Source organism: Plecotus auritus, assembly GCF_963455305.1.
Source record: "Plecotus auritus genome assembly, chromosome: 8".
NCBI classification, from domain to species: Eukaryota; Metazoa; Chordata; class Mammalia; order Chiroptera; family Vespertilionidae; genus Plecotus; species Plecotus auritus.
Window position 1 is genome coordinate 26,104,642 of NC_137782.1, and position 26,332 is coordinate 26,130,973.

General features: G+C 47.2%; 1 protein-coding gene across 1 annotated transcript in view; it reads right to left on the minus strand.

The window, feature by feature from the left end:
- The window catches only part of RIMS4 (regulating synaptic membrane exocytosis 4), a 51,977-nt gene extending 44,361 nt beyond the window's left edge, over positions 1 to 7,616 (minus strand). The window contains exon 1 of the mRNA XM_080685765.1: positions 7,276 to 7,616. Within this exon, the coding sequence (XP_080541891.1) occupies positions 7,276 to 7,372 (97 nt within the window). The 5' untranslated portion in view covers positions 7,373 to 7,616. The remainder of the gene's footprint in view (positions 1 to 7,275) is intronic.
- Between the last annotated feature and the right edge of the window lie 18,716 nt (positions 7,617 to 26,332).

The following is a 26,332-nucleotide window of genomic DNA, read 5'->3' on the forward strand; positions in this document are numbered from 1 at the left end:
TCCGTTCCCTAAACACCCCAAATCACACTGACCTCAGGGCCTTTGCATCAGCTGGTTCCCTCCGCCTGGATCACTCTATCCCCTCATATTTCCATTGCTGTCCTTCTGTCATGTAGACCTCAACTCAAATGTCACCTCCTCAGTGAGCCTTCCCCAACTACTTTACTTAACGTTACCTCCTATCCCATTAACCTGTTTTATTTTCATTCCACTTAACACAATCTAAAATTATTTATTTTTTAGTTGCTTAACTGAGTATTGTCTGTCTCCCCCACCCCAGAACATAACTTTGTGAGAGCAGAAACTGCCTGCCTTGTTCCCCGATATATTCCCAGGAACTGTTTGGCGCTGAGCAGCTAATTAAATACTAGTTGAATGAATAAATACCAAAAGAGAAAACCCAGACTCAAAGGCCAGAGTCCTGGCTCTTTAACATGTGACCCTGGCAAGCCAGTTTGCCTCTCTGAGCCTCAGTTTCCCTCCTTGCCTAACAAGGGGAATGAACGAGATGCTCTCTAAGCATCTTCCAAGACTGCCAGTCTTGGAAAGCCAGGCCTGGAACCTGCCCAGTTGGTCCGGCCAGAAAAGGCAGCTGGCCAGGGTCCCTGTAGCAGCTGCCCCTCCCTATCCGACCCTGTCCCTGCCCAGCCACGCAGTCCTCTCAACCCTCCTTCACAGAAACTGTTAATGAAGTGCGCTCTGCTAAATGCAGTTACAATTACCGGGGCTAAGAATAAGAATAAGGCGCTGACATCAGCCTCTCAGTTTCCGAGTGAATCAGAAGGGGAGGGGGAAGGGAGAAGCGGGGAGGAAGAAGAGGAGAGGGGGCATGGCGCTGGGGAGCTGTCAAGTGGAAATAGCACAGCGTTAAATATAATCCAGCATTGGCCTACATCAGTCTGGAGAAGCAGGTGATGGCGGCCCCCAGGGCCAGGGCAGACAACTGGATTCTTCAAGGAGGCCAGGCAGCCCCGAGATGGGGATCATCCAGGAAGGCACTCCAGGCGGGCTGAGGCACATTGCAGCGGGGTGGCGGACCCTACAGGCGTGCATCTGAATGTGAACAGGCCCCCATATCACAGCCTTTGTCACTTGCTTTTTTGACAGCACAAGCACACTCCCAGGGCTTACACAGCCCTTTCCCACCTGGAATCTCATTTCATGTCAAGAGGTAGAGGGTGGCCTATCGAGTCAAACACTCTGGGTTTGAATCACCACCATGCAACCCCAGAGAGTCGTTGAACTACTCCAAGCTGCCCGGCTTTTCCTCATCTGCCAAATGGGTACATCTGCAGCAATAACTGCCTTCTGGTTGCTGTACGATTCAGTGAGATCTTGGAAAGCACCGAGCACAGCCAAGAAGCCTTCCAATTATTTTATTTTTACAACCCTGAGAGATGCTCAGACAAAGAGAATTAACCTTTTTTTTTTTTTTTTTTTTGGAATAGGGAAACAGAGGCCCAGAGCCAAAGAGAAGTCAAAGTCAAACCCCAGGGGTTCAACTGGGCTGGGGAGAAAGAGAACTCCAGTGCGGTTGGTTGGTCATTCCAGGTGACTGGAGGGTGGCAATTATAGCTCTGACAGACAGTGGGACTGACTGTAGCTCTGAAAAGGGAGGGGGCGGGCAGAGAATAGATTACAGTGGGGGAGATGTTTGCACCCCCCCCCCCCCCGAGCACGTTCTCCAAAACTGGCACCTTTCTAACAATTCTTAAAAGACATGCTGAAGCGATGGTTGTTAAGGCCATAATGAAAAGAGGAGGCAAACTAAAAGAAAGGCCCTGGGACAGGAGAGAAGGCCAGCTGACACAGCTCTCTTATACCCTCGCTCTCCTCCACTCTTCTGCCCGCCCTCACTCAGCGTTCAGCGAGAGCTGGCTCTGCCTCTGGGATGGAGGAGGGTGGGGAGTGAGGCAGCAGCATGCTCAAAGGAAGACAAGGTGGATGGATCCCTCTTCCCCCTTCCCACCAAACAGGACCAGGTGGGCCTCTGGCAGCAGCAAAGGCGTGGAGGCTGGAGTCAGGAGTCTGGCAGCTTGGGGACAGGGAAGAGGAGATTCATGAGGGAGAGAGAATTTCAGAAAAGAGCTCTGCCCTGGCCAGGTGGCTCAGGTGGTTGGAGCATCGTCCCACACAGCAAAAGGTTGCAGGTTCGATACCTGGTCAGGGCACCTACCTAGGTTGTGAGTTCCATCCCTGTGTGGGCGTGTACAGGAGGCAACTGATCGATGTTTCTCTCTCAGATCGATGTTTCTCTCCCTGTGTCTCCCTTCCTCGCTCTCCAAAAATCAATAAAAATAAAAGAGCTCTAACAGCATCAGAGCAGATGCTTATGCTAGTGATCCATGTAATGGGGCAAGGGATGAATCCCAGGCACCTGATTTTTCTGAGAGACTTCTTTCAGGGTAATTGGAGTAAGATAAAGTACTTTGGGTCCATATTCTCACAACTTGAACCATGGGAATAACTGGCTCAATTCTTTACCATGCCTCAGTTATCCAAATGGAGAAGAGTTCTGCCCAACGCCCAACAGACAGAGGAGACCACTGCACTAGGTGGTAAACTGGGGAAGGGGACAGGGGGGCAGGAAGTGGCCCACCCTAGGGATGAGGCTGGGAACGGAGGCTTCACAACTTCAACTTCATGCCCTCAAGTGGCCTTGATCCCAAAGGATATTTTAAGGCCTCCTCCTCACCCGTCCAGCCCCGCTCTAGGGCTGAAGCACTCTGTCCCCACCAAAACATTTTGTTTCCCAGAAAAAGCTCAGGTCAAATTTCAAGGACAAAAGTTAGCACTTGGTCTGGGAAAGAGAACTCTGCCAAGTGGAGTAAATGGGGGAGGGGGGTTGGAGCTCCGAGTCCCCCTGCCAGGATCTGTCTGGCACGATATGGGTATCTCCGCCCCACAATCCAGGAGAAGTAACTCAGACAACCTCCTTCCATTTCCGGTCTGTCCAAAGAGAAGGGGAGTGGGCTTTGATATTTGTTTGTGGGACCCACCCACCATGCCACCTCACCCACCAGATTTGGCCCGAGTAGAAGAGGGAGGTGCCATAAAGGGCTTTCCAGCCCAGAGATGCTGCCCGAATGGCTAGGAGAGGGACCGGTAGCCAGCCGGTGTTGCCATGGCAACTTCCTCCCTGCGCTGGATCCTTTGGGCAAATCAGAGCTGGCTGCTCTAGCTTCTCCGCCCTTCTCCCGGGCGGGGGAGAACTGGACACCAAAACCACCTGGTCAGACTCAGGGACATCATCCTCAAGTCCAGACCCTGATGTAACAACCCCCTTTGGTATTTGCTGAAAATTGGAGACACCCCTGCTCCCCAGCTGTGCTCCAAGGCAGAGTGGCAGGGCTAGGACTAAACATGTGATGAAAATTAACTGTTCAGGAAGAACAGGAACACAGGGAGCTGTACTGCTCCCCACCCTCTTGTTCCACATGCAAGTCCCCCAAATTCCCATCTTTAAACCAATTCCAAGAAGGAAGGCCCAACTCTGCCTTAATTGCTGTAACAATGCAATAAAATTAGCTTATTAAAAATTATAAAAGCTAACATTTTTGAGAATCAGGTTTTCCCCTTCCCCAAGCCCACATATTTTTTTTCACTATAATGCTCAGAAACAAGTCTTGGTAATAAGACAGATAATAGCTAACAGGTATTGCGAGCCTACCTGGTGCCAGGTACTGACTGTATTAAACCCTTTGCCTAGCACAAACAACATAATAATTAGAAGAACAGATGCTTGAGTCAGATTGTTCAAGTTCAAATCCTAACTCCCTCACTTCCTGCTTGAGTGACCTTGAACGAATGCGCTCTCTGTGCCTTGATTTTCTCATCTACAAATGAGGATGTTGAATGTTCATTTTATAAGGTTGCTATGAGGAAAGAATTAAAATCATATATTTTAAGTGCCTAGGAGGATGCCTAGTCAAAGGCAATCATTTCTTAAATGTTGACCTTATGTGGTCCATGCTACTATTTTCTTTCTCATACAGATGAGAAAGCCAAGGTCCCATGTCTAACTCCTCCCCAAGTACAAACCCAGTGCCAGCAAGGCTGAGCAATGGAGACACAGACACAAAAATGCCCCCAAGTATATGCCTCCCTAAAACCCAGCATCTTTGTGAAAAGGGCCAAAAGCAGCGTAAGAAAGGAGTTCTAAGTGTGCAAGGGAAGATGCTTCTTGAGAGGAATTCTAGGAATCTGCAAGGACCAGCATCCCAGGCCCCAAGGGTGGGAGGAAGGGGCAGCTTCCTTTGCCCACAAAATGTCCAAATCTCCCAAACCCATGACAGGAAAGTGCTCTGGCCCAGTTAAGGCTAATGAAATAGTCTCCTCCACACACAGTTTCTCAGGAAACCGGCTAAGGGTGGTATGTAAGCCCTGAGGATGGCTGTGGCTCGATCTGGTTGATGGAAAAGATGCCTGCGACAGGAGTCAGAAGCAGCAAAAAGGGGAGGCACCTAGATGAGCCAGAGGCTTCAGGAACATACTTCTGAGCCCTTACGGGGACCTGGGAGGGAATGGAGAAGAGGACAATGGAGTGAACTGGGTTCAGACAGCCCTCCTGAAGCAGTCTCTGTCCAGTATCTGAGAGATGATTCAAACTGCTTTTAGAAATTAGTTCAGCGCGATGCTGTTCTAAAAGAATAAATCCAAAAGGCTTTTTTTAGGAAAAAATTAATGACTTTGAGGAGAACAAGAGAAATTAAGCACCAAGACAACGGTCCCTACTTCCGATTTTCACCAGATGCTCATGAGTCTTCCGGGAATGAAACCTGACTTTCTCTCTTCCCCTCCCAACCCCGAAGCATCCCTTAAGATGAACAGACAGCGAGCATGAGATGCCCAAACCAAACTCTTGGCTGTCAGCCGCTCCCTGGGGCCTCCTCACCTGGGAACCATTTTCTACACAGTGAGATCTGGCTTTTTAAAAATCTTCTTTCAGAGAGAGGGCTAGTGGTTTACTGGAAAGAGAATCTGATTTTACTCTCAGCTTTTTATGCCTGCCTCACTGGGTGACCTTGGGTTACACACACACACACACACACACACACACACACACACACCGAGGCTTCAGTCTCTCACACACATACATATATACATATATGTTCTCTCTCTCTCTCTCATGCATTGGGGGGGGGGGGGGTTTGAACAAGATGATTCCTAGGTCTTTTCCAAGTGAAAACCTTAAGAAATCCACTTGAAAAAACATCAGATGGACCTTTAAAAAAATCGCTAACACAAAGTTACCTATTCTGACTTAAGTGAAACCAGAGCAGATCACCTGCAACCAACATCAATCACCAAGTCATCTGACACATGACATGGAGCATGACTTTGGAGAAAAACCTAACTGTCCCTGCCATGGATGCTCCTACAAACCCAAGCTGTTGCCCAGCCTGGCTCCTGAGACCCAAGTGGCCTGTTGAACATCAAGTCAGGGGTGGTGGGGCTTCCTCCCCCAGCTCCCATACTCACCTGATTTCTTCTCTCTGATTTTGTTCCAGTGGAGGCCACTGTGTTAGAGAGCCCCTCAATTCCTCCTCACCTTGCCTTGTCCAGAATAGTACATCTTCCCTCAGCTACCTGAAGGGGGAAGTTAAGCCCCTGAGCCTCAGTTATTTTTTCTGTAAAATGGTGATTTCTGTAAAACGGCTCTGCAGTAACCATCTTTACCCCACCCCCATCTCTAGGTCAACAGCAAGACAGGTCTGCCAAGAGTCTGCCTCACCACCACCCCCACCCCCCCCCAATTCATTCATTCACTTAACCAACAAAGTCTTCTCCCTTTTCTGCCCCTGCCTCCTACTCCAACAAGATGTGACCCACATCACCCACAGCTCCATTCCATGGTTATCAGATAACAGGTTGACCAGACAAGGACCCCCTGCAGGCAGGGAGTCTTAAGCAGGGCCCATGGACTTCCTAAAACTATGGACAAAATTCTGTGGGTGTGCACATGTGTATCAGAGATAGTCCACTGTTTTCATCAGGTTCTCAAGAGTGTCCATGAAGCCATGTTGCTCCTCTCCACTACATACACCCCTCTTCCCTTTTGACCCCTGACTGAACAGAAAGGCTCTCAGATTTTCCGCTTACAAGACGCTTTCAACTTCACCCTTGTGTCTGAGACACTGCCATGCCATTTTTCAGATGAGGACATTGAGGCTAGGGGTGGCATGACTTGCCCAAGGTCACAGGTAATAGTAGAGAAGCAAGGCTGGAACCTGATTCTTACTCCCATTGTGGCACTCTTTGGGGAACTCTCACCCAAGCCCTCCAGCTACCCCACCTGTTGGTAAATTCGTTCCACAGGGCAGAACCTGATCCAGAGCCCTCATGTTCCCTCTGCCTGGTCCCAGAGCCCCAAAGAGCAGGTTTCCCTACATTCCCCCACCCCTCGGGCTCTGGCTAAGGTTGCGCGCAAGCCAGTGTGTCAGAGGTTCGGCGCTGGATGGTGCCCAGGTTCAGCCCATCCGAAAAGGCTACTCCAGGGACAAGAGCACCCGGGGTCAGGGGCACACTCAGAGGGCGCGCAGGTGTAGAGTTGGCGGCCCCCCCCCCCCCCTATTTCCCTCCGCCCCCCGCACCGGAACCAGCGGGCTGGAAAGGAGAGGATAGGCCGTCATCCGGCCAGTTCCCCCCACTCCACCCTGGGGATCCGCTTCAGTCTGATAAAACCAGGAGTCCTGAGACCCCGCCTCTAGGAGAAGTGGAGGAGAGACAAATGGGGCGTTAAAGGCCTGGGCCGCAGGGCAGGGGGTCTAGGGCAGGGAGCCTTTGGAGGCAGCCAGGAAAAAGATGGAGAGTTGAGGTCTGTGCGCCACCTCCAATGGCGGGGGGTTGGGGGGCGCAGTGGAGCCCCAGGGGTGAAGCGGCCAAAGCCCCTGGGTTTAAGGAGTGGGTGCACACAGAGGTTCAGGAAGGGTGGCAGGTCCGATCCAGGGACAAGCCAGGGGGCACCCAGTAGGCGCAGGTGAGTGAGGAGAGCTGGTGCGGGCGACCTAAAGGGCCCACCTGCGGGAAAGGGGAGAACGCAGAGGATCTACGGGTCCCCAGGGGGTGGCGGAGGCTGCAAGACACCGCCTTCTAGAGACCCCGGTGTCCCGTGGGTGAGGAAGGAGACCGTGGGGCGCATCCCCGAGCGGGGCCGGGGGTGGGAAGAGAGAAGCCGCTTCTAAAGACGCACTGGGTCCGGGAGGGGGCCTCCGGCTTCGGCTCCCGAGACAGCCCCTGGGGTCGGGCGGGGGGAGGGGGAGACGGCGCGCTTACCCGCGTCCTCATCGTCGAAGGAGTTCATACACGGGAAGTAGATGGCGAGCGCCTCGAAGGAGGCGGACAGGCTGAGGCGGCTCTGCGAGCGCTCCATGCCGGCCCCGGCGCCGGGCGCCTCGGCCGCGGCGGCGGCGGGCGGCTTGGGCAGCTTGGCCGCCCCATTCTTGACGCGGAGTACGGCGCGCGGCGTGGTGGCGGCGGCCCGGGGCCAGCGGGACTCCGCGGCGGGGCTGGCGGGTGGCCGGGAGCCGGCGGTGTGCGGAACCCGCGGCGCGCTGTACTCCCGGCGGCGGCGGAGGTGCTGGCGGTGGCAGCGGCAGCGGCGGCGGCGGCAGCAGCGGCGCAGCGCTCTCTGGCCCGCGGCGCCCCCCGCCGACTGTGGGGGGCGGGCTCGGAGCTGCGCCGCAGCCAATGGGCGCCGCCCGCGAGAGGGGGCGCCACGCGCCGGGGCGTGGGAGCCCGGAGGGCGCAGGAGGGGCCTTCTCGCCCGCGGGCCCAAGCCCGGCAGGTGTGCGCCAAGGGAGAAGTGTGCCAGGCTATTTGTGACCCGGTCCCGTGGCCGTGCCCAACCCCACACGCTGCCCTCAGACTGGCCCGATGCAGGCGTCCCGTCACCCATCGAGACAGGCCTCACCCAGGGACACAGATCCGCTCAGAAGGGACACACTATGAGGGACCGGCACGCATAACCCTCAGGTTCACGCGTGAACCCACGGAGGAGCTCAAACAGGCACCTGCTCTATTGCATTCACTTTGCAAAATCCATCACAACCACCATCAGACTCAGACGCACACCTGAGAGATTCACCCAGATGTACTCACTCACAGAGACACTTGCCGAACCAACCACAGACACCCAGAGACCCATACAGTTAGATTCACCCTCAGACACCCTCAGACTCTCACAGACCCACACAAGTAGCTACACGTGGGTACACAGACTCACATCCAGAGACTTGCAGACACACACAGAGCAACAAGCATAGACACCATTGGCCACACAGTAAGACCCTCAGATCTCACACAAACTCACAGAGAAGTTCAAACAGGCACACACACTGTCATGTATCCATACTACTCACAGACACCCTAGAATTCACACACATGCGCACTCATAGACTCAGACCTGCACAGACTTACTCAGCGCCTCCCGCCAGTGATGGCTCTCTCACCACTGATTCACACATACACACAAACATTGGCAAACACTGTCAGACTCATAGTCACCCTTAGACACAGACCCTCAGAGGGAGACACTCAGACACACTTCAGTGGGCACACACATGCTCACATTGAGACACAGCCATATTGCTTTTTGGCCTTTTGGCTAAAATCGTGAGGAGACATAGCCACACACAGACTTAGGCACTCCCAGTGACAGATATTTTCTGATGCACAGACACGCTCAGACTCACACACAAGGAAACACTCCACCAAGCTCACACAGACACTCCCACATATACACCTTCAGTCACTCAGAGCCCCTGAGAGGAACACAATCACAATCAGAAACTGGAACTCCATTCCCTGGTCTTGACAAGGAGCTGAGGTCCCCATCCAGCCTAGCCTCTGCCAGTTTTTCTGACACCCTCTCTATGAAGCAGCCTGGTGAGTTGGTAAGATTCCAGAGTTTCCATCCCAACTGTGGCACTATGTAACCCAGGGCAAAGCCCCTTTACCTCACTTACCAGTTCCCTCATTTGTACAATGGGGATGGGACCCTCCAGTTTGGATGGTTGTGAGGATTAAGTAAAATAAGTTTCTATTGCAGCATAACAAACTACAAGGCTTAAAAATAACACCCATGCATTAGCTTACAACTCCATCAGTCAGAAGTCTGAGCAGGCTTACCTGGATTCTTTGCTTGGACCTCACGAGATATCAGCCAAACTGGGCTCTTAGCTGGAGGCTCTGGAGAAGAATCCGTTTCCAAGCTCACTCGGGTTGTTGGCAGTTCATTGTGGCTGTAGGACTGAGGTCCCTGTTTCACTGCTGCCCATTGACTGAAGTCTCGCTCAGCTCGTAGAAGTGTCTCTCTGATCTTTGCACGTGGTCTTCTTGATCTTCAAGGTCATCATCAGGATCTCAAACACTTCTCATCCTTTGACTCTTCCTAACTTCTGCTTACTAACGAGAGAAAATTTTACTTTTAAAGTGCTCTTGTGATTAAATGAAGTCTACCAGGATAATCATATAATCCTATCTAATAAAAGAGCAATATGCAAATTGACCATACCTCTGCTACACCCACAAGCCATGCCCACAAGCCACACCCACAAGCCAATCAGGAGCGAATATGCAAATAAACCCAACCAAGATGGATGCGACAACAGAGAGCAGGAGGGAGGCTTGAGTTTCTCCAGCAATGGAGGAAGCCAAGCTTTCCGCCTGCCCTTGCTGGCCTAGGCCTCCACTCAATGCTACAAAGTTTCAATGATAGAAGATAAATAAATCCCAACAAAAATGGCGGCAGCCAAGGAGCTGGAGAGAGCAGGAGTCTAGGGTTGCCCCCGGCGATGGAGGAAGCCAAGCTTCTGCAGCCCTGGCAGGCCTAGGCCTCCACTCCAGGCTACAAAGTTTCAATTATAGAACATAAATAAATCCCACCAGAAATGGCTGCGGCCATGGAGTGAGCAGAAGGCTTGGATCCGCTCCAGGCTACAAAGTTTCAATTGTAGAAGATAAATAAATCCCAGATATCAGGACCTCCGCTTGGGTTGTCAGGGGGCGTGGCTGGCCTGCAAACCACCACAGGCCCCTTGCCCAGGTCACCCACGCCCCAAGGGAACCCCCACCCTGATCCAGGACACCCTTCAGGGCAAACCAGCTGGCCCCCACCCATACACCAGGCCTCTATCCTATCTAATAAAAGAGTAATATGCAGATTGGCCATCACTCCAACACACAAGATGGCTGCCCCCATGTGGTCAAAGATCCTGCCCCCATGTGGACACAAGATGGCCACCACAAGATGGCCAGCAGGGGAGGGCAGTTGGGAGAGACCAGGCCTGCAAGGGAGGGCAGTTGGGGGCGATCAAGCCTGCAGGGAAGGGCAGTTAGGGGTGACCATGCCTGCAGGGGAGGGCAGTTAGGGGCAAACAGGCTGGCAGGGGAGCAGTTAGGCATCAATCAGGCTGGCAGGGGAGTGGTTAGGGGGTGATCAGGCTGGCAGGCAGAAGCGGTTAGGGGCAATCAGGAAGGCAGGCAGGTGAGCAGTTGGGAGCCAGCAGTCCTGGATTGTGAGAGGGATCGGGCCTAAACGGGCAGTCGGACATCCCTCGAAGGGTCCCAGATTGGAGAGGGTGCAGGCTGGGCTGAGGGACACCCCCCGCCCCCCATGCACGAATTTTGTGCACCAGGCCTCTAGTGTGACATAATCACAGTAGTGATATCTCTTTATATCCAGAGATTTTACCCATACTCAAACAGGAGGGACTTATACCAGGGCCAGAATCTTTGGAATCATTCTTACAATTCTGCTTACCACAATATGTGAAGCACCCAGCACAGTGTCTGGCACAGGTAAATGCTCTTGATCCCTCTCCTCTTCCCAGGAACCAGACTAGCTTGAAAGTAGCTTGGTGTGATGATAATGAGTCAACAGCTCCCCCCTCCTCCGATCGTCCCCATCTTGGTAATTGGCAGCTCCATTTTCCTGCCACTGTTCAGGCCATAAATCTTGGAGTCATCTCTGATTCCTCTTTTTCTCTCACCTGCCACATTCAATCCATCAGCAATTCCTATCAATTCTACACACAAAATGTATCCAGAATCTGACAACTTCTCTCCATCCCTCTCCCCGCCCCCATTCCCCCCATCTCCTACCAAAAGCTCCTGTCATTTCTCCCCAGGAGTCTTGCAGCAACCTCCTCTCTGGTCTTCATGCTTCTGCCCTTGGCCCCTACAGCTCATCTGCACCCAGCAGCCAGAGGGACCCTGTGAAAACTAAAACCAGAAGCTGGCTCTCCTCTACCCAAAACCCTCCTGTGAGACCCATGAGGAATGTCTGAGAGACCAGCAATGAGCCAGCCTTTGGAGCTTAATCCCTGTGGTGGTTTTAAAACACGTGTGCACATTTTTTGTCCTCCCATCGAGAGGTGAAGTCTGTGTCCCTGTCCCTTAAACTGGGTCACCCTTAGTGACTAGCTTATAACCAGTCGAATGCAAAAGAAGTGATATGCCAACTTCTGAAGCTAGGTCAGAAAGTGTCCTGCAGCTTCCTTGTGGCTCATTCAGGTTACCCACTCTGTAGAAAGCCAGCCTCCCTGTAAGAAGTCCAAATGCCCTGAGAGGGTTACGCTGGAGAGGCCACAGGAAGCCCTACTGACCTGCAGGCCGACAGCCAGCATCAGCAGTAGGCATGTGAGGAGTGATCTTGGGTGTCCCACTTTGAGGCAGCCCCAGCTCAGTTCTGATGGCAATGGATAAGAGACATTCAAACAAGAACTACTCAGCTGAGCCCTCCCCACATGCCTGACCCACAGAACAAGTGGTTGTGGTTTTGCACACTAAGTTCTGGGATAAATATTATATGCCACAAGGGACTAGTAATCTTGACCAAGTGAATTAACGTCTCTGGGCCTCAGTTTCTTCCATTATAAAATGGGGACAGGGCCTCACAGTTTGTTATCATTGACCGAGGGATAAATGTGAAGTTCTTAGAATGCAGCCCAAACAAAATAAGTGCTCTGCAAGTGTGAGGACAGGACTGCTAAGGACAGGACAGCCCCCTCTGTAAGAAACAGACATCTGGTGCTGGAAGAATCTGAAAGGTCACCCAGCTCCCTCTTCTGGGAGAGAGGGAAACTGAGGCCAGAAGGTGTAAGGGACTGCCTAAAGCTGCATAGCACTTTGGTCAAATCTGTTACTGGTACAGAAGCCTCCTGATGTGAGCCAGTGCTTTCCCTGCTGCCTTCCAGGTTGCCTACTCACCTAGCAAGAGTGGCAGGGGGTCCCGGAAGCTGACAATGTGGAGGAGCGAAGGCAGCTAACAAAGTGGCCTCCTGGTGTGATTTCTCCTTTCTTGGTTAGCTCATGCCTACAGTTCTGCCACTAAGGTTTGCACCCATAGGCTTACATCCCTGAGCCCTTGTAAATGTATAATTTCCCCATGGGAAATCTAAGTTGCCCACTCTTTGCTCCTGAGTATGAATAATGTGCTCTAAGAACAAGCTTGACGGTAGGGGATGCTCGAGATGGTGGGTGGGGGAAGTGGTGAGTGCAGAAGAGGGAAGGGTGAGAAATCAGAGAGATGGAGATGTCAAGGGCTGCACCCTTGAGTGGATTGGAGCTGAAGAAGTAGTGCCTTCCTTATTGTGTCTGGCCTTCTTTTGGCTTTGTGACCTTGGGGAAGTCCCCTCAGGGTTCTCATTGAAAAATGAATATAATTACTATATGATTTCACTTTTATGTAGAATCTAAAGAACAAAATAAATGAGCAAACAAAATAGAAACAGACTCATAGATGTAGAGAACAGGCTGATGGTTGCCTGATTAGAGTGGGGATGGGGAGGAGGGTGAGTGGAAAAGGTGAATGGAATAATATGTACAAATTGGTTGATACAAAATAGTCACAGTGTTGTAAAGTACAGCATAGGGAATATAGTCAATAATATTGTAGTAGCTATGTATGGGGCCAGATGAATACTTGAATTATCAGAGGGATCACTTTGTAAATTATATAATTGTCTAACCATTATGCTATATACCTGAAACTAACATAAAATGATATTGAACATCAACTATAATAGAAAAATTTAAAACAATTTTAAATGAGTTAATATGATCATGACAGGGAAGACTGTAAATGGAATAATACAATGATGATGTAATGACTGATTCCATCCATTGATCTGAAAATTATTAAACTTCAGGCAAACACAAAGCCTTGGGACAACCAAATGAGGCTTAGGAGTGCATTGTCTCCAACAATTGAGTTCTCTCCTCTGCCTGGGATACTGCCCCCGGTTTGTCATCTAGCCTGTCCTGTGTCATCTGGAGAGTCCAGCAGAGCTGGGACAAAGCCAGGACCTAGGACTTAGTCCACCCCCTCCTTCCTACCACTTCTGGTCTCTGTTCTCCCTCTGGAAAAGCACCTACTGTGCTCTAGTGGTGGGGAGCAAGCATGAGGGGGATCATGAAGCAAATGGGGCAGAAACATGCCTTCTTCTCCATGAAAAATATCTCTACTTACTATTTGAGGGGCTTCTGATTTAAGAAAAGAATTGTCTAGGGGTGTAATTTATGCCCCAATAAACCACCACTTTGGACAAGAGACAGAGAAAGAAGGAAACGAAGGCTAGAAAGAGACAGAGCTTGGCAAAGAAACAGGAACACAGTCACAGAAAGACACAAGAGACAGAAAACGAGGCAGAGGCAGAGGCAGAGGCAGAGGCAGAGGCAAAAACAAGGGAAAGGGAGGGAGGTAACGAGATAGGAAGGCAGAGGGAATTACAGTGAGTCAGGCATTATTGCAGACCTGGCTTGGGCTGTCTCAAGCCAGACTTCACCTGTAGCAGCCCCTGCATCAAGGGCTGCCATTCTTCTTGGATCATTCTCAACCAACACACACACACACACACACACACACACTGACCCATATTGGACTGTGATGTAAGCAAGAAATGACATTTTATTGTCCGAAGTCACTGAGAGTTCAGACTTGCTTGTTGCAGCAATTAGCCTACCTTGGCTAGTATATCCTCTGCGGGGTATGGGTACTTGAGCTGGGACGAGAAATCAAGGTGGGTTAAAGGAGCCTTGTCTGGGTCATGGGCCATGTGGGGCAAAGAAAGCCAGACTGCGCAGAGAAGCAGGAGCAGGTGAGGAAGAACTCTGTAGAGATGAACAGAGAAAATCAGCCTTGCTGCCTGATATTTCAGTCCCCAGTTCCATTTCCTCTTCTTTTCCCCCCATTTCTCCTTCAAGTCATCTGAAACATACTTGGTGGGTTGCCTACTCAAATCCATCGTCCTACCTCTTTCTCTGTTTTCACTGGGGTAATTCACACTACATAGCCTTTTTTTTGGGGGGGGCAGGGTTTGGTGTATACGTATGACTCAGTTATAACCAATGTGATGGGAGTGAAGTCTGGACTTCCCTCACTCTTAAAAAATAGACACACTAGCCCTGGCCTGGTAGCTCAGTTCGTTGGAGTGTTGTCCCAGTACTCCAAGGTTGCAGGTTCAATCTCAAGTCAGGGGACATAGAAGAAGCAACCAATGACTGCACAAATAAGTGGAATAACTGTCATGCCCCATGTAGCTCAGTTGGTTGAGCATGGTCCCTTGCACCAAAAGGTCACCAGTTCGATTCCTGGTCAGAGCACATACTTGGCTTTCCAGTTTGATCCCTAGTCAGGTGCATACGGGAGGCAACCAATCAGTGTTTCTCTCTCTGTCTCTCCCCCTCTCCCTTCCTCTCTTTCTAAAATCAATTTTAAAAAACATATTGAAAAAAATAAGTGGAACAACATATTGATGTTTCTCTCTCTCTCTCATCAATAAATAATTTTTTAAAATAAAAGAAAAATAGACACGTACAGAGAAACATTACCTTTTCCATTGCTGGACATATACTCATTGCAACCAGGAGGGAAGCTAAATTAGGACAAAGCTGAAACACTGTTTGGCAGAGCAGGTAAAAGAAAGAACCCAGATACTTAATGATGTCACTGAGCCACCGAATTAACCAAGCTTGGAGCTGCCCTACTTAGTATCTTAGTGTAATTGTTAACATTATTGTTTAATACATATTACTTTGGGCATCCCAAAGGATATACTCACTTGATGGTATTTCCTGCCAATGACCTGTTTGACATTTCCTGCCTGCCTTCAATAAAACCCCCTCCTTGTTTTGATTCTTGAAACCAAGCAAACCTAGACTCAGCCAGACCCACGCCAAGGCACCACTCAATGTAGATTTTAATGGCATTTGTCTTCGTGTCTGATTCGAGGAAGAAAGAGGGCCGACAGGGAGGTGGATGCAGGCCTCGTGTTAATGCTATCATGCTACGTATTTTATTCTATTGCCTCTTTTTATTCAATCAATACTGTTTTTAAGATCTGTATTAATTTATGCAGCTCTAATTTATTCACTTGAACTACTGTTAAATTTTTATCTTCATTTTTAAAATTTATTTTCAGACTAATGTAACTGGTTGCCATCACTTTGCTTTATAAACAATTCTGTGATGGATATCTTCATGGCTATCTATCTTAGCTACAGTTTCTATGCAGAAATGGGATTGCTAGATGGCAGGATTACCAGTGTCTTTCAAACTTATTTGACTATGAATCACAATAAGAAATATATTTTACATCATAATCTGATAAGGCCCCCTCCACACACATAAGCAAAACAAAAGTTTTGTGAAATAACACTTACCCTTATTATGAGAAAAGCATTCTGGTGTGTTTTATTCATTTAATTCAACTTCCTTTTTAAAATGTTGATCACTGTCCTGGCCAGAGTGGCCCGGTAGATTGGAGAGTCTCCTGTACACTGAAAGGTTGAGAGTAATTCTGGTCAGGGCACATACCTAGGTTGGGGGTTTGATGCCTGGTCAGGGTGGAGTGCAGGTGGGATGTGGGTGAGGTGTAGGAAGCAACCGATAGATGTACTTGGGTGAGGATTAAAATGTTGCTCACAGCATGCTAAACTGATTTTACAACATGTTAATGAGCCATGACCCACAATTTAAAAAATAATGGATTAAAATACATTCCGTTTGACTAAATATTTTGAAATTTCTCTTCAGAGTGGCTGGCTACACTAATTTACAAGGCAATAGGGCCTCATTTCCCTACCTCCTGGCCAGCACTTGATATTACCTTCTTCTTTTTGCCAGTCTGATGAATGTAAAGCAGTATGTCATTGTTGTTTTTATAGTTCTTTCTCTGGTTTTGAATAAGTTGAGTTTCTCTTCATACGTTTATTCACTACTTGAGTTCCTCTTGGCGTGAGTTTGCCCATTTTTCGGTTAGGTTGCCAGTTTTTTTTCTTGCTGATTTACTGCTAACTCTCTTGTGTAATTTAAATTTTAATCCTTTATTGGTTGTTGTTGCAAATACATTTTCCCAATCTGTCAATTATTCACTACTTTTGTATGGGATGTCATTTATTGAACAGAAATCCTTCAATCATTTCCTTTATTAAAGGTTTGGATGTTTTATATTTATTTAAGAAATGAATATCATAAAGAAAAGATCTCCCTAATGCAATATCATAAAGATCTGCCTTTTAATATTTTACAGCTTCTTAAACCATCTGAAGTTTGTCCTTTTGTGGTGTGGATATGATATAATTTAATTTTTTTTTTGTCCAGTGGAGCTACTTTCCCCCACACCATTCAAACAACCCATCATTTCCCCACTGATTTTTTTTAATTTCTTTATTGATTAAGGTATCACATATTTGTCCTCATCCCCCCATTCCCATCCAAAACCCCTCCCCACGCATGCCCCCACCCCCCTGTTGTCCGTGACCACTGGTTAGGCTTATATGCATGCATACAAGTCCTTTGGTTGATCTCCCCACTGATTTATGTTGCCACATCTATCACCAAAGATCCATATCCATAGGTCTGTTTCTGGATTCTTCTCCTCTGTTCCATTGGTCTGTAGTTCTTGCATTAATAGCACACTTTGCCAAGTTGGAGTTAATAGTATGTTTCAAAGCCTGGTTGGGTGAGATCCCACCTTTCTTTTATTTTTGAGAATACTCGTCTTAGCTACTTGTGGGAACTTGCTTTTCCTTGCAAATTTTAAAATTGGTTTATCCAATTTATCTCCTATAAATATTTAGTTAGAAATATATGAATTGACATAATTATAATGCCAATTATGCCTTACCTTCCAACAAAAATAGGATATTTCTCCATTGATCCAGATCATCTATTTATCCAGGAAATTTTTAAAAATCTCCTTGGTCAGGGCACATGCCTGGGTTGCAGGTTCAATCCCCAGAGCCAATCAATGATTGTCTCTCATCATTGATGTTTCTATCTCTCTCTCCCTCTCCCTTCCTCTCCAAAATTAATAAAAATATATTTAAAAAAAATTTTTTAATCTCCTTTAGTAGTTAAGATAATTTTAAGATAATTCATTTTCTTTTCTCCTTTCTCTTTCTTCCTTTAAAAAAATATTTTCCAATTTAATAGCTGGGAATGGTGTCTTCTTTCAGGACAACCAGGTTTCCTGTACGTTTCTTTCTTGGCCTTTCCTCCTGGATCGCCTCTTTGGCAAGGAATGACCCCAAAGATCTCAGAAATCCAGGCAGAACCAGTAAGGCAGTAGTCAGAGGGGCAGTTACCAAGAGTGCAATCTATAGAAGGTGCCAAAACAACTTTAGAGATAAATGAGATGGAGAGGATTATACTGACCTGAACTCCTCTCAAGGATGTCACTATACCTGTTTAAAGATGATACTTTAAAAAACTGTTTGGGGTATTGGGGGAGTGGGGGGAGACTATTTAGCCTGCAAGATGACCTTCCAAGGAAGATGCGTCTGTCTAAGTGCAGGCTCTAGTTTCATTAAGCCAGTTATGCAAGTTTGGGGCCAGAGTTGAATTGCTTGTTGCCACATGGAGTCTTCCATTTCAACTCCACCTTCATGCACCGCCCAGTCTCTCTTCTAAACAAATGCTGAACAAACATGTTTAGCATTTTTTTAGAAGAAATAAAAAAGGGAAAAAGAGACACAAAATTATTAGTTGCTCTGGAGCTTATACATCTCAGGCTGGCAAGATGTGGTGAAAAGGGATAGTCAGATAGCAAGGGGTCCTGAAAAATAGGAACCATGAAATCAGGTAGACCACCAAGGTGAGAACTTGGGAATGGGGACCAAGGCCAAAATGTGCAATAACACATCTATGGCTGAGTTATAGGAACTGCTGCCCATGCAGGATAGACCAGGACTTCTTAAATTGGGTAGTGGTCTGGTCATTGAAACACCAGCAAATGTTCCAACAGAAAAAAATAGCAAAACACCTGACCAGACCAATTTCCAAATGAAGGAAGAAAACAGTGGCCAATAGAAAAAAAGAAAATGTTCAACCTCACTAGAAAGCAAACCAACCTTAAGGGATTTCCCTCCTCCCCTCCCCCCGCCCATTTGATCGACAAGGTTTCTTTTTTCTCTGTGTTCTTTCTCCCTCTCATTCTTTTGTGATGATACTCCTTGTTGTTAGAATGGTGAAAGGGTACCATTCACTGCTAACATTTTTCTGGTCTTTTTCCTCACACACAGCTGGTAGTTCTGAGAGTTGGCACAGCTCCTCTGGAGGGCATTTTGGCAAATTGTGGTAAAAAAACAAAACACCCTAAAGACAAGCAGTCTTTTTGATCCAGCAATTCTACTTCTAAGAATTTTTTCTAAGAAAATAATTAGAAGTGAACACGAAGATGAATAATAGCAGTTTAACATTTACTGGGTGTTCACTCCGTTCCAGGCAATATGCTAAGTACTTTACACTTCACCTATTTATCCCTTCCAGCAGCACATGAGGAGATGAGTATTATCATGTCCGTTTTCAAATGGGGAAACTGAGGCTCAAAGAGATGTTGTAAGTAGGTAAAGTTCAAGTAATTGGTAAGGACAGGCTGGGGCTTGAACCCTGATCTCTTTAACTCCAAACCCATGCTCTGAACCACCTTGCTATCCTACCCTCTGGAAAATTGTGTGAAAGATGATGCTCCAAATAGTACTGTTTAAAATAACAAAAATTCAGAAAAAGCTTCACTGTGCAAAAATTGAGGGATTAGTAAACAAATCACATAGAATCATACGAAAAAATACATAGCCATGAAAAATAACTGTTGAAAGAAGAATGATATAAGGAAATACTCATGATATATTCACTGGAAAAAAATGACATAAAACAGTTATGTCTCGCCGAAACCGGTTTGGCTCAGTGGATAGAGCATCGACCTACGGACTGAAGGGTCCCGGGTTCGATTCCGGTCAAGGGCATGTACCTTGGTTGCGGGCACATCCCCAGTGGGAGGTGTGTAGGAGGCAGCTGATCGATGTTTCTCTCTCATTGATGTTTCTAGCTTTCTATCCCTCTCCTTTCCTCTCTGTAAAATATCAATAAAATATATTTAAAAAAAAACAGTTATGTCTCATTTTAATTTTAAAAATACATCTATGCCATTTTCATGAAGTTCAAAATTACAAAACACTAGTCTATGGTGATTGAGATTTAGTGGGGAGGTCATCAATTGGGAAGCCTACTGGGAACGTTCTAGATCTGGGTCTGGGTTGTGGTCACATCAGTGTATTCATACATAAAAATCCATCCAGTTGTACAGTTAAAATTTGTGTGCTTTATATAAGTTTATAGAAGTAAATCTCACTTTGAAAATGCATAAATGCACAGAAAAGGTCCTGGAGGAAAACATCAGAAAAATGTTAGCAGTGATTGTTGCTAAGTATTTCTTTCTTTTTTTTTTTTCAATGAGCCTATGTTATCTTCATAATTAGGAAAAATAATATCAAGTTCATTATTGGAGAGGGTGGGAGAAGAGAACATGCACATGAGAGCCAGTGGTAGTCCAGACCTGGAATTCTGGGGGTGGGGGTAGGCAGAGCGGTTCAAAGGTGTGCAGTCCTGGGCGCCCACTGAGTCTGGTCTTGTAGGCAAGACTCCATGGTTCCAAGAATAGAGGGCACTGAGGAGAGAAGCTAGTGCCCAGCCCTGCTTGGAAGGAAAAATTGAGAGACCCTGAGGTGGCCTAGGATAGACTAAAAGCAACACCTTAAAACAAATTCCTCCGACTTTAGAATCCTGCTGAGCGGGTGTTACACAAAGCCATCCCAGACAACTCATCCTTCTGCTGCCAGTCAGATGCCAGGCCTTCAGGGAGCACATTGACTGTCAATCTGGCAGCAGTGAGCTACCTCTGCCTCCTCTCTCTTTTAAAGGACAGCTTCTGCCTGGGGGAGGGAAGCAGGTTTGGACCACCTTGACTCTCCTTCAATTCAGAGTCTGATTCCAAGGCAGTGGAGACATTAGGGAGGTGCAAGGCAGGTTTCGATGGGTGCTTCCTGGGATCCCAGTCTCAGCTCACCCCAACAATGAAATCCTGCCAACCAAGAAGTGGATCAAAAGAAATCATTCAAGTATAAAGAAGCTTTGGTATATAAGGTTACATATAAATATTAAATATATTTAAATACAAAACAAAAACGTAACTGTGAGAATGAGCAGTTCTTTTTTTTTTTTTGCAAAAATGCTTTATTTTTTATTTTTTTTTATTTTATTGAGCAGTTCTTCCTTACTAAGAAATACCAGTTTTATTGGGGCCATTAAAGGTGCCTACTAAAAAATTCCCACATTTCCTAGCCTCTGTTGCAGCTAGGGATTGCAATAACACATCTATGGCTGAGTAAGAAATTGTGGAAAGCTTTCCTTTCTTTATGGAGTCATTTTCTCTGTCTTCCTTGGTGGAATAAGAACATGATGGTTGGAGTAACAGCAGCTGTTTTGCAATCATGAGGAAAACTCCAGAAGAACTGCAGAGAACCCAGTCCTGGCATCCTTGAGGCATTGAACCCGTAACAGTAATTGCCTAACTCTTCACTACTTGTTTATTTAACTGCTGTTTGCTTACGTTTCCTGTAACCCGTGACTAAAAACAACCTTTAACAGATTCACACAACACTATAAAAATACCAATATAACTAATATAAAACAAGAAGTTTGGGGAAAAGTTATAACAGTGCCAATGCAGGTAACAACGAGCTAAAATTGAAATGCTGAATGTCAACTGTAATTTAAAAATAAAATTAAAAAAAATGATGTCTGCAACCTCTTGATGTTTTCCAGAGGGATCTTTGAGGAGATAATATCTCTTTGGTGGAAGGATACCTACCTAAAGTTCAGAAATTCTTTCATCTTTGCTTTCATTTAAAAATTCTGTTAAATCCAAGTAAAATAAATATCTCCCAAAATTTGAGTATCCTATACAATAAAATGCTAAGTGTCCGGTCGTCTGTTCAACCAATCAAAGCATAATATGCTAATGATATGCTAAGCACTCAACCACTCGCTATGACATGCACTGATCACCAAGGAGCAGACGCTCCGACCGGTAGGTTAGCTTGCTGCTGGGGTCTAGCCAATCAGGACTGAGTGAGAGGGCCAGACATGCACTGGAGCCCTCCTGTTGTCCCTCCCTGGCTGGCCAACCTTCCGCATTTCTCCCTGGCCCTGATCGTGCACTGGTGAGGTCCCTCCACCTGGCCTGCTCACTCTCGCAATCTGGGACCCTCAGGGGATGTCAGAGAGCCTGTTTTGGCCCAATCCTGCAGGCCAGACAGAGGGACCCCACTGGTGCACGAAATGTGTGCATGGAGTGGTGTGTCCCTCAGCCCAGCCTGCACCCTCTCCAATCTGGGACCCCTCAAGGGATGTCTGACTGCCTACTGGGATCGGGCCTAAACGGGCAGTCGGACATCTCTCTCACAATCCAGGACTGCTGGGTCCCAACTGCTCGCCTGCCTGCTTCCTGATTGCCCCTAACCGCTTCTGCCTGCCAGCCTGATCACCTACTAACCACTCCCCTGCCAGCCTGATTGATGCCTAACTGCTCCCCTTCCAGCCCGATTGCCCATAACTGCCCTCCCCTGCAGGCCTGGGTCCCCCCCAACTGCTCTCCCCTGCAGGCCCGGTCACCCCCAACTTCTCTCCTCTGCCGGCCTGGTCACCCTTAACTGCCCTCCCCTGCAGGCTTGATCACCCCCAACTGCCCTCCCCTGCAGGCCTGGTCCCCCCCAACTTCCCTCCCCTGCCAGCCTTGTCCCCCCCAACTGCTCTCTCCTGCAGGCCTGGGCCCCCCCAATTGCCCTTCCCTGCCAGCCTCATCACCCCTAACTGCTCTCCCCTGCAGGCTTTATTGCCCCCAAGTGCCCTCCCTTTCAGGCCTGGCCCCTCCCAACTGCCCTCTGCTGCTGGCCTGATTGCCCACAACCGCCTTCCCCTGCTGGCCATCTTGTGGCAGCCATCTTGAATCCACATGGGGCAGCCATATTGTGTGCTGGAGTGACAGTCAATTTGCATATTACTCTTTTATTAGATAGGATAGAGACCTGGTGCACAGGTGGGGGCCGACTGGTTTGCCCTGAAGGGTGTCCCGGATCAGGGTGGGGTTTCCCTTGGGGCGTGGGATGGCCTGGGTGAGGGGCCTGTGGTGGTTTGCGGGCTGGCCATGCCCCCCGGTGACCCAAGCATAGGCCAGGGCCGGCTGGAAGCAGGTATCTGGGATTTATTTATCTTCTATAATTGAAACTTTGTAGCCTTGAGCAGAGGCCAGGGCAGGCCAGGGCGGGAAGGAAGCTTGGCTTCCTCCATTGCCGGGGGCAACCCAAGCCTCCTGCTTGCCTCAGCTCTGTGGCGGCCGCCATCTTAGTTGAGTAATTTGCATACTCAACCTGATTGACTAGTGGGCATAGTGGAGTGATGGTCAGTTTGCATGTTTCTCTTTTATTAGTGTAGATTAAAGTTATTTCTGATTATCTGTATACATGCAGTGAAAGATGTTTGGTGCAATGTTCATTTCATTTGAGTTATATGAATTTCAAGTTTTTTTGTTTTTGTTTTTTTAACTTTTAATACTGAAATGATTGTAGATTTACAGAAAAATTGAAAGATAGTACACAAAGTACTATTCCATTTGGCCTTTAATAGTAACATTCCTCTAATGTCACATAAGCATGGAGCAGTTATCAACATTAATAAATTAACTTGGTAATTGGTATGATAATATTACATAATTACACTCTCAACTTTATTTGTATTTTTCAACTTTTCCACTGATGTCCTTCTTCTGCCCCAGCTTCCAAACCAGAATACTATGTTGCATTTAGATGTCATGTCTCTTAGTCTCCTCTATAACAGTTTCTCAGTCTTTCCTGGTCTTTCATACATTTGACCCTTTCAAAGAGTAGTGGCCAGATATTTTATACCATATCCCTCAGTTTTTACCTGTTTGATATTTTCTCCTGATTAGACTGAGGTTATTGGTTTTAGGGACTAAGACCACTGAAGTGATGTGCTCTTCTCATCACATCATATCAGGGGCAAATGATCTCAACATGACGCCATTGGTGATGTTGACCTTGAACACCTGACTTTTTTTACTTTCTTATTTGTACTTTTCCACTGTGCTTTAATTCTTACAACGAGTACATGAAAACAGGGAATCTGAAAGTGATCCTTAAACCAAAGAACTCCACAAATGTGAGGGTTAATTTTTTTTAATTTGAAGGATAGAATTGATGTCCAAGGCCTGGCTGGAAGAGGGAGGAGAAGATAAGTATAGCTACAACATCAATGTTTAATTGGTCTGGAGGCTAGCCAGGGTGGCAAGGAAAGATAGAGATGACTTTGGGAATTATGTAACTGCTAGCAAGGAATTAGGGCCGTATCCAGCTATTTTTAATATAATTGATTTTCCTTTGCCCTATAGCCTGGGGTAAGAGGGGAGGCCACTCGTCAAGTTGGAGATGACGTAACAGAGGAGAGCTGATTCTGCTGGAAAAGTGAGCGGGTAAGGAAAGTAACATTGACTAAGCACCATCTACATCCCAGGTGCTTCACCTCACTTATTTAATCTTCATGACTCTGCTAGCTCAATGTGATGGTCACCTCCATTTTAAAAATGAGAAATTGAGACTCAGAGAAGTAATGTGATTTGCCCAAAGCCACACTGTCAGTTAACTATCAAATATCTCTCAGGCAATCAATGCGTTAGGTAGGCACAGGAGAGCCACTGTTTGAATCTAGATCTCTGTGACATCAAACCTATGCTATGTCTCTTCCACTTCACACCACCTGCTGCCCAGGAGGAACCAGGAGCAAGTGTAGGAATTCCAGTCATGAGGGAAGAAGATGTGCTTTGGAGACTACCTCCTATCCATAAGATTTTTCATAGTCTTCATAATCTCTCTGTCTCTTCATTGATCAGAGAGTCACCTGGCATGAATCCCGGGGTTCTGGATTGCACTGCCCTCTGGATGCCTTGGACAACTACCTTCTGCCATCAGATAGGGCCGAGCGCCCAGGATAGCTAGGAGAGCTTCCCCTAACCCCTGCTTGGCAGGATGTCAGTATGCGGAGAAAAACAAAGAGATGGAGAGTGGGGAAAAGGAAGAGGAGAGAAAGAGAGAGAGAGAGAGAGAGAGAGAGAGAGAGAGAGAGAGAGAGAGAGAACTGCTTGGTTTTGGATTTGGATTCTAGGCCCTTTTTTTCAGCCAGCTCATTTTGCCCCTCCTAAAGATGGGTCTGGCCAAAGATGACCTCTTTTTTTGTGGAAGCTAGTTCAAGTTTGGTTGAAACCAAAGTATCCTGATGAGCACATTCTACTTGCTCTAGTTTCTACTCCCTCATAACATTGTGCCTGTGGTTTTTGCCTGTCTAGGCCCCCAGATCTGCTTCCTGAGATCTGGAGTCTGAAGATGGAAGGTTGAATCCAACAAACAATGTGGCCTTGAGCAAGTACTTTACCTCCTCATACTTGTTGAATCAGATTTTATTCCTACAAGGGATATTATAAGAATTACACAAGATAATGCATGCAACACAAATGCTTAATACAACACAAATTTATCTTAGCATTCAATAAATGATAGCTATGATTATTATCATTATTCAACTCGCCTTGCCAACTAACCACAATTTATTGATTCCCCAATACCATGAGATATCTGCTGGCCTAAGCCATTATATATCACCAGGCCACATAATTTATGCACCACGGGTAACTTGTGGATAAGTCTCTCTAGGGGTAGGAGTCTATCTCAGACCCTTAAGTTTCAACTTTGGCTTGGAATTTCAACAAAGGTTAGGAATTGCATGGTGGCCTGTACACAGTGGTATGCCAGTAATTAACAGCCAGCACTCAAAAAAAAACAACAACAAAAAAAACAAAAAACAAAAAACAATCAAACAAACAAAAAAGCAACAACAACAAAAGTTTTTGCTAATTTTCATGGTGTAAATACTTCCACCATGGCTGATTTCAAGCTACCAATATGATGTCACTGAATGCAGAGCTGGAGAGAATGTGTGCAATGGGCCCTCATGAGCTAGAGCCGGCCAGCTCCAGCACACCACTGCCAGTGCAGGTAGAATTTCTCCAAGAAGGGGATACAACAGGGAACACATTCTAAAACCTGTCCCCTAGAGCAGCGGTCACATATCTTAGGTTGGGTTCTCTCGAAGTAAAAGGGATTTTTTTTAGTTGTTAATTATTTAAATGTATTTTATTGTTGAGAGTATTACAGATGTCTCTCATTTTCCCTCTTTGCCCCCCTCCAGCCATCTCCCACCCCATCCCAGGCCTTCACCTGTCTATTGTCTGTGTCCATGGGCTATGACTAATTTGTACTTCTTACTCCCTTCACCTTTTTCACCCCTCCCACTCACCACCCCCCCCCCCCCAATCTGGAAAAGGATTTTTTGTAGAAATGATTTATTGAGGGACTTTTCAAGGTGAACCCTGTTAAGAAATGAGAGGAGCAGACTAGAAAAGGAGAGAACGATAGGCAAAAAATGTGGGTTCTGCTGAGGTCTAGCCTCAGCCTGATCCCATAGAGAGCTCTGGAGCATGAATACTCCCACAGAGTTGAGGCAAGAGGTCAGGGGATTTGAACATCCCAGGTAGTCAGTCATTGAGTGCAGGATGGCTTCAGAGTGGAACTTCCAGGCATTTTCTAGCAAGGAAGTTCTGTTGGCTGAGGGGAATTCTCAGGAGAACAGAGTAGCTGTGACCTGTGAGTAACCAACTCTTACAGCAGCTAGGGGGTGATGATACCAGCCTGACGAAGGGCACCCGGGTGGGGCCCCTAATCATTTACTATGTAGCGCTAACAATACTGATGATAATTTCATGGTGAAGATGATAGAGATGGAGATGATAGAAGTGGTAACGGTGGTGGTGGTGATGGTGGTGGTTTCACTGCTGTTGGCAACATTGGGCTTGGTTGGGTTGGTGGTGGCATTGATGGTCGTTGGTGACATGGTGATGCTGGTGATAATAATGGTGGTGTGACA